This window comes from Rosa chinensis, chromosome 6 (assembly GCF_002994745.2).
Source record: "Rosa chinensis cultivar Old Blush chromosome 6, RchiOBHm-V2, whole genome shotgun sequence".
NCBI classification, from domain to species: Eukaryota; Viridiplantae; Streptophyta; class Magnoliopsida; order Rosales; family Rosaceae; genus Rosa; species Rosa chinensis.
The window spans coordinates 14,093,822-14,102,816 of record NC_037093.1 but is presented as its reverse complement, the minus strand read 5'-3'; the positions used below and the strand labels follow the sequence as shown (position 1 = coordinate 14,102,816).

General features: G+C 37.4%; 1 protein-coding gene across 6 annotated transcripts; it reads left to right on the top strand.

Annotated features, from left to right (window-relative positions):
• The first annotated feature begins 1,502 nt into the window (after positions 1 to 1,502).
• LOC112174504 lies at positions 1,503 to 7,402 on the top strand. 6 transcript variants are annotated; one of them, XR_005801018.1, is made up of 7 exons: positions 1,504 to 1,669; positions 1,914 to 2,004; positions 2,317 to 2,401; positions 3,236 to 4,382; positions 4,474 to 4,627; positions 5,073 to 6,550; positions 7,029 to 7,400. XR_005801018.1 is itself a non-coding variant. In XM_040507577.1 (5 exons), the coding sequence occupies exons 3-4, from the start codon at positions 3,267 to 3,269 to the stop codon at positions 4,624 to 4,626; spliced, it is 1,269 nt and encodes a 422-aa protein (XP_040363511.1). In that variant the 5' UTR covers positions 1,504 to 1,669; positions 2,317 to 2,401; positions 3,236 to 3,266; the 3' UTR covers position 4,627; positions 5,073 to 7,014. The 6 variants fall into 6 exon arrangements, 1 of the variants encoding a protein (XP_040363511.1); XR_005801017.1 differs by lacking the exon at positions 1,914 to 2,004 and having other exon boundaries at positions 1,503 to 1,669; positions 5,079 to 6,550; positions 7,029 to 7,402; XR_005801016.1 differs by lacking the exon at positions 1,914 to 2,004 and having other exon boundaries at positions 5,073 to 6,427; positions 7,029 to 7,399.
• The last annotated feature ends 1,593 nt before the right edge of the window (positions 7,403 to 8,995 follow it).

Below are 8,995 nucleotides of genomic sequence, written 5' to 3'. Positions count from 1 at the left end.
GCCAAAGGTATGAGCTTTTTTGGGCTTCTGTGGTCGTTTCGGCCCTCAAAACTTCATTAAAACTTGAGAGTTTTCTCATCTCTTTGGTAGATTCCAATTCTATCTATGCTAGGGTTTATAGCTTGTAAATCCCATTACTTTTGACTGCGTCAAAATGCATGAAAGTCAATACAACCAATGATGATGGAGCCAATGTCTTGTTCTCCAATCCTATGAGCTAGGGGTGGGTGTTTTCAACTGAGAGTCCGAGAAACCGGCTCGATCTAGACCGAAACCGACCATTCGGGTCGGTTTTCAAAGCTAACTTCCTCGGGCCGGGCTAAACCGAACCGATTAAAGCGTCATTCAGTTCGGTCTCTGTTTTAGTGTTTGCAAAACCGATCCGGACCGATATTTGGTACATGTTTGCATTTATGCATTTCTACTTGTTTAGTTTCGACAGTTTTATGTTTAGTTTCTGCATTTCTGCATTTGTAGTTTGCAGTTTTGGTTAGCTTCTGCATTTCTACATTTATACTTTACAATTTTGCTTTCAATTATGCATTTCTACATTTTTATGTTTACAGTTTTGTTTAGTTTCTGCATTTCTGCATTTGTACTTTACTGCTTTACTGCTTTAGTTTGCAGTTTGCAGTCTTTGAATCTGCAATTCTACAGTTTACAGCTCCAGTGAATCTGCATTTCTGCAGTTTGTAGCTCTAGTGAATCTGCAATTCTGCAGTTTGCATAGTTCTGGAAAAACAGTTTTCTTGGCTCGAGAAACCGAAACACCGGACCTATTGTGTTCGGGTCGGTTTCTCATCGGTTTCAACCTACTCAAAACACCGATCCGGACCGATCCGCCAGTGTCAGTTTCAGACTCGGTTTTCAGCTTTATCCGACCGAACCAATCCGAACCCAGCCCTACTATGAGCTCTCCAAGATTTTAGAAATGCAAGTTTTGCAACAGACTTTGGAACTCCTTAAAACCCTTCTAGGAGTGTGGAAAACAAAAATCGAACTTACATCGATGTCTTTGCATAAGATAATAATTTTTATTTAGAAGATAAAAAAATCAACAGAGTATCAGATTAGATAGTGCAGTGATGATCGTTGATACAAGATTTTAGAAATGCAAGTTTTGCAACGGACTTTGGAACCATTCTAGGAGTGTGGAAAAAAAAAATTGAACTTGCATCAATGTCTTTGCATAAGATAATAATTTTTAATTAGAAGACAAAAAATCAACATATTATCATATTAGACAGTGCAGTGATGATCGTACGGTCATAATATTACCAAAAATTTTATTGTCCTCAATTTTTAGATTTAATTTAAAGGATTGAGATTAAAACATTTAAAATTCATTCTTGTAATCTCAACTCTTGATATTTGTCGAAGGGTGGGACGGTGGGTGAGTGAAAGAATCACTTAAAGAAAAAGAGAAAAAGAGAAAAAGAAAAAAGAGGAAAAAAAAAAAAAGGGTGAGTAAGAATTTACATATGGGCATATGTAATTCTTGGAAGAAAAAATAAAAAAAAAACGGTCTCTCACTCACACTGCTCACCCAGTCCCGACCTCCCTCGACTCACTCACACTGCTGCAACTCTCCGGTGCCTTCACCAGCCGACTTCTCCGGCGCCACCGCCGAAATCTTGAAGTCAATTCTCTCTCAACTCGACCACTTCAGGTACTCTAATCTCTTCTTCAATTATTGTTTGTGTGAAATCGAGGGACTGGGTTTCGTTTAATAGTGAAGGGTATGTAGTTTTTGGATTGAGGGTTGAGTTAGAGGTTTCTGTGGTGTTTGGAAAGTTCAATTTGTGGGGTGGTTTGGATTTGAAGTGATTTTAGGGTTTTCAATTGAGTAGTAGATCTTAGGTTTTGACCAGAAGCTTTTTCTTTAATGAGCTTGAATTGAAACTTTGCTACAGGTTTGGAATTTTGTATTGAGCTGAAATTGAAACTTTGCTATAAGTTTGGAACTTTGTATTCAGCTGAAATTGAAATCACATTGGGTATAAGGTAATGTTAAGCATGGTTAGGAGTTAGGACTTAGAGCTGAGCAATGTTCAGTAAGCTTCAAACCCTTTTGAGTTTTCTGGACAATTTTGTGTGCCTGGTGATTTTTGGGTTTGAAGCATGATATATTTGGGATACATGCATGGATCCTAAAGTGTTTTCGAATTTGGCATTTGCTTTTGAGATAGGAGGGCAGTGAATACATGGATATGGTGTATATATAGAGTGAATTAGTTTAACTGACATAACTCCTTAGCCTTCTTACATGATTTGCTATCACTTTTTAGTATTTCTCATGGAGCTATATGGTGGCAGGTACTTTTTGTTTCCTCCCACGAGTAGCAAAGAGTATGATGATCGCGTGATGGTGCTAGTGTATACGCTGTAGTGTGAACCACAGGTATGATATATACCTTAGTTGTAGTATGCTAATGATTTTGTCAACTAGTCAATATCATGTTGCTGGGAGGATTTCGTTAGCTGTATGCTGATGTGTGTTACAAAATTATTCGGCTTTGTCGATGTAATTGCAACCATTTTTTTTTTGGTTCCATGCATCTATCCTTACATAATGATGTGCACTATTCCATGAAATGCATTAGCTTATAATCAAACTAAATTTTCACTTTGTCATTGAGAATGCTGCACTACATTGGGGAATCGCAAATCAGCATCGGGGCTGCCATTTAACTTAAGTGCCCAAAGATTAAAATTAATAGATCTGCCTTTCATTTTCAACTGATATTTATATTGGTTCGTTGCTATGCTTTTATACTAGCTGTCCTTTTTCCTTACAATCTAAGAAGCATGAAAATGGGTACGGGTACGGTTCGGTTCGGTAGGAGGAAACCAAAATTTTCATAAGCTATAGGATATGGGCACGAGAATACGGCGAATAAAAAATATATTAATTATTATTATATATATAATTCTTTTTATCAAAAATATATACAGAATGTAAAAGTAAAAAATAAATAGTCAATAGAAAAGATAATTGGTGTGTTGAAAGCATATCTCTTCGTGGCTTATCATATCTATATAACAGGTACAAGTCTCCTAGGAGTACACGTCTTCTCAGTCCATATATGTTTATGTAATTTTTGTATGCTGCGGTGCTCTTTCTTAGAGGGATTTGGCATTGACATGCTTATTCTGCTCATCTGTGGTGATGTCTATACGCGTGGTATGGTTCTGTTCCGTAGATAGAACTGTAATTTATCTTTTTCTTGTGCAGCCACTCAAAAGAAAAAGACTTGTACACTCAAATGGCAAATCAAATTCGAAACCCTTCTGCTGAACTCGAAGGCCTGTTAAGAGATCATACCTCGTATCAAAATCCGGAATTTTTGGCTGTATCAGGGCAACATAAGTACCATTTTTCTTCCAATCCTTCATACCCCGATGGCAGTGTTGAAAACCTTCGGTACATTAAATACGAACCAATCAGAGGGATAGAGTGCTTTGCCACGGGACAGATATTTGACAATTGTGGTGATGCTATTGAACATTGGAAGATTCAAAAAAGATATGACGCAAGATTTGTCATGCACCCACAGGAATGTGTAACGGTGAAACATGATTCGAAAGTTCTTTACATGTTGATTTTCCCCAAGGTTATCAGAGACATTAGCGTATGGATTGAAGAACATGCCAAAGGACAAGTTTCAGATGTGGATATGTGGGAGGTCCTGAAGAAGACTGAGAAAGCAATGAGATATTTATCGGTGGAATCACACTCACGTCGATCACATGGAAATCTCTTGAGAGGCATTGGTATAGCAGCGGATCTTAATGTTTACTTCTTCAACTTCGGCGCTGATAAAAAAGGATACAGTACTGATATCCAAGTTCTTGATGATATTCTCACATCCATTGAGCCTAAGTTGGTGGATCCTACAATTCAACATTGTGTCACTCGGTGGAAGTCCTTTCTCTCTGTGGCTTGTTCACTGTCTTCTTGTGCTACTACGCCACCTCTTTTTTGTCCCTTTGACTCTAACCATGTCAGAGTTATTCTTCATTATCCGGCATCTTGGGACGATGAAGAGAAACTTCGGTTCTTGGCAAACATTCATAAATTATGCACGGACAAGTGCCACCGGTATCCTTCCAATTTGATGAATGATAGCACATTTGATGCTGAGATGGCGAAAAAATATTCTAACTGGGGAAATCTCATAAGTGCCACAACTAATGCCTTATCCCAAGTTTACCAATTTGGTTGCCGCCAAGGAAATTATTTGAGAACTGATCGAGCGGGCAACTGGGTCTTATGGGAGGCATCAGTGGTTTTGTTTGCTCATAATAGTGTCAAGCACTATTCTGAGAGAGCCCAAGCGCATAACAATAAGCTATTAAACAATCCTTCTCTTACATATATGGTTAGTTTCCTTAATTAGTATTTATCTTCTAAACGTATAAAGTTTCTATGCACGTACTATATATATATATATTTATTTTATTTTTAAACAGCCGGAGCTTATATCAAGTCAAGTTCTTGATGCATTATATCAAGAATTTTCCAAGTTTATTGAAGATATATATGAAGCTTTTTACAAGGCCTTGGAGAATGGATATAGGCATCACATGTTCAATCTTTCTCAGATATTGAGTGGAAGATTATAAGGTAACAACATGGGTTATTTTGTTATCAGAGATTTTGGGGTATCTCTGGTTTTCTATTTGATTGAGATTTGATTGTTTGTTTTTTTTTTTTCATACATCTTTTAATCAATAGACCTCGAAGCCTGACAATCTGTTTGGTCCTATGTTGTACTGACCTGAAATTGAAATCACATTGGATATTTTATATGCCGGAAGTCTTACAAAAACAGCCTGTAATTTTCGGCCTGAAGCATGGTTAGAAGTTAGAGCTGAGAGACTATAGCCAACGTGAAATTATTAGTTTGGGATAAATGGTTCACTATCTTCAATCAACAATAAATTGGTATATTTTTGATAAGAGGGCAATTGTTTTGACATTTGTTTACTTGGTGAGTTGATGTGGCTGTTAAGTTTTTGACATTTGGTTTCTTAACTTGACTGTTCCTTAACTTTAATAAACTATGCAGCTGCAGACATCTTGGTCGATTAATGGCTTATTCACAGCCGCCTTAGCAATCTGATGAGTACTTTCTTATTTCGAATCTACTGAAGCCTTTCCACATTGACTTTCCTAACACCTTTCTAGTAGCTATCTACTGCTAGCAGCTCCTGTTTGCTCCAAGCATTATGGTAAGTACTGTAACTATGAAGTTGTACTCTTTCCCTACTTATGGTTTCTGGAGCTATTGCAACTTGCCGCAGATTCTTCACTATCTTTCCCCAAGTTCTTTGCTTCTTGATTTTTTGTTAATTAAGATTTTCCCTTTGGTTGTTAGAAACTATAAAGAAACAATTGTTGTTTTTATAAAATATGTAAAAAATCTAAATATATGCCGAGTTCAAATCACTATGCTGAGTTGAGGATGGTACCTCGGCTGGCAATGCTTGGGTTTGCCTGATAGCTAGGCAGGTGCCATGTTTTTATGACCTGGTTAGATTGATACTTGTTGGACTCTCACCAGACCTTGATGACCTCCCACATTGGCTTATGCTTTTGTAAGTAGACCAATTTTGTCATAGCTTGGCTTAAGCACTAGAGTATTAAGAGATATCTTTTTATTTTTAGGGATTTATAAAATTTTCAGTATGTTTCTCTTTAGCCTATTTAAATTGTTGCTACTTGTTATCTTGTATTCATTTTCCATCTGATCTGTTAAAAAAAAGAAAATCCATTGAAATAGGAATCTAAGGTCATGGTTGGTTGTTTTGTATTTAAAAGAACAGATATTTTGCAAAACCAGATTCTGCTGTTAAAGATGTTCATATAAGATCAAGAAGTGCAACCTTATTTTTTTTTTTTTTTTAAACAAAGACTAACATTTCTTGGTCTGCTCTATTAAGCCTCTTAATGAATGAAATGATTTGGTGTTATGAACTACTTCAATCCAAAAGTACATATTTTAAAGTAATCAGAGAATCACTTATACTTCAATATTAGTAAATGCACGGATTTGCGAAATTGAGATCGTAATCCGTACCGATGCGGGTGCAATACCCGTTGGATACGGTATGGATATGCATCGCATCTGATTTGGATAACTTATTTGTAAATAAATTGGGTACACGGGGGTATAATTGACTTTCTAACCCTAAAAATAGAAAAAGAAAATAAAATAAAAGAGGATAAACACAAACCCACAAGTCTTCCCCTTCTACTTCGCCCACCCGAACAGAGGTATTCTCCTCCTCCTCTTCTGAATTCAATTTCGTCGGTGGGTGTGGTATATTTGATTGAATATGATCCTGGGTTGAGTATCTTTTGAATTCCTCACCTGAACCAGACCCTGTTGTTGATGACGACCCTCCATCTATTACTATCTCGGTACTTTACAGCAATCTTTTTTGGCAATGTGGCTTCTGTGTTGGGAAACTGAGGTTTTATAATCTGTAAATGAGGGTTCATGTGGTAGCTTCTTGAGCTCATGTCGACAGGTGGTTATGGAAGGTTCGACACGTAGTTACTTACTTCTAGTCCTAGTAACTCCTCTAGTGCAACTCCTCCAGCTCTCAATCTAAAATTTTTTTAAAAAAATTTATTCGGCGTATCTTTCCCGTATCCTAAAACATTTAAGATTTCTCGTTTCCTCGTATTTCATCATATCGTATCTGCATACTCGTATCCGTATCAGTGCTTTATTGTGTGAATGTATTGTACATGATGATAACTGTATTCCAACTTGACTGTAGTAGCCGAAGATATCCTGTGGTTCATTATAGAAACTCTGTTGAGTTGCATGAACCTTCTGTTAGCTAGACTGTCAAATTCTGTACTGTAGTACTTGATCCAAATTTGAACGTCATATGAACCAGCTCTCTATCTGCATGTGTCCTGGTATTAGGCATGTGTTTCTGATTCCATATTAATTAATTTTAGTCTGCTTCTCAACAGCTCTATAAATTATTGTTTTCTTCACTGTGTTCAGACAAGTATGAATGATGAGACAATTGATGCATCCATGGAAGAAAGAGGAGCAGCTATGGCAGAAAGTGTACATGGATCGGGTAGAAGAAGAAAGGATTAGGCCACTGATTCGTTTAGGAACCGAAAGAAGACTTCTCATAGTTTAGAGCCTTAAATGTATTAACTGTCATGTAATGAATGACTTGCTTTGAACTTGTTGATTTTCAAAACAACAACGACAAAGAGTTTCATCGGGTAACGGGTTGGGAAAGAGTTGAAAAAAATCCCAAAAAATAAATAAATAAATAAAATTTTTTGTTAGCGGCTCTTAATGGGTTTAATGGTTATTTTTCTTCAAAAAAAAAAAAAAACAATTCGGTTGGGCTATTAAGGGGGTCTCTATGACCAATTTTCGTTATAGAAAATTATACATAAGTGACATTTTAAAACTTTAATTAGCCAGCTGCGGCTTCTAGAGCTATGCTATTTGACTTTGTAAACTGTGGTTGCCTAAGGGGCTTCCGACTTACTTAATTTAGTCTTTTCGCATAAAAAAAAAAAAACTTTAATTAGCCATAAGGCCACTTAATTTTTCTTGTACATATAAGGTCATTTTCATCTTCCATTTATTTTTTCTTGACAATTTTTCCCCTCTATAAACAAAACAAACAGTCTCTCTAAAATCAAAACCCTCTCTCTCTAAAATCCAACTCTGATTCTCTCCCTCCGTCTCAGCAATGACCGCCTCCAACTTCGATTCTCTCCCTCCATCTCAGCCATGGCTGTCGTGCACGAATCACCCACTGGTCCAAGCCGTTCCTCAAGTTCCTAATATAGGAGCCCTAGCCCAAATCCAAGACTCCAAATCAGCAACTCCAAATTTCACATAATCAATTGGATCTCCCAGATTCTTTCGACTTCGCCAACTTCGGTCTCTTGCAGATCACTGTCGCAGCCGACAGATTCCATTGCTTCTCCCACAGATCGACAACGACAACTTCGTCTCCAGCTTCAAAGGCAAGTCTAACCTCTTCTGGCGGCTTGAACTGGATCTCCGACTCTCTCCTCTTCCTCTCAATTCCATCGACCACATCTTCGTCTCAGGCTCCTCGACGACTCCCTCCAACTCCCTCCCTCCACGGTTCCGTCCTCCAAGGCGAGCACAATCGAACGCCAACGAGTCCAAAGCGTAGCGCAGCCTCAGCAAGCTGAGGTCATGGATCCAAACGATGATGTTCGACTCCTGGAACCTCCGATCTCGGCGAGTAGTTTCGTCTCTGACCTTTTCAACTTTTAATCGTGATCCATTTCATTCTCTTACTCTGCTTGTACTTTGATTCGGTGAATTCTCACATTATTATCCTTGATCTCGTGTTAATAAATCGTTAGATTAGTTCCTTTGATTGAAATTGTTTCAGTTTGATCTATATTCGATCAAATGATTATCGCTTGTTGCCTATGTATCGTTGTAGATCCATTGTGATTTTCTAATTGGATTACATTATACTTGAGAATTGCTAAAGTTTCTGTTAAGAAGGATTGTAGTTTTATTAAGTTCTTGAGTTGTGTTTGGTTGAAGTTGAAATCGGAAAAATTTGATTCAAGTATTTGAGATTTTCAATTTACAGTTGTTTTGATATTTTGGAGTAGCTTTTGTATTGCTTGGCAATAGCTTTCATAGTCGTTGGGAGTAGCTTTATTAGTCTCAACTTTAAGGGATAGCTTTTGTGCTACTTAGTGGTAGCTTTTGTTGGTGGTGAGAGTAGTTTTTGTTGTTGGTGACAGTAGTTTTTAGTGTTGGTAACAGTATTTTTTTTTTCCTCGGGGGAAATTTCACTGGTGTGGCTTTTATTGTTGGTGAAAATAGTTTTTGTTGTTGGTGACAGTAGTTTTTAGTGTTGGTGACAATAATTTTTCTTATCTCGCCGGAAATCTCACTAGAGTAGTTTTTGTTGCGGGTGAGAATAGCTTTTGATGGTGGGGATAGTA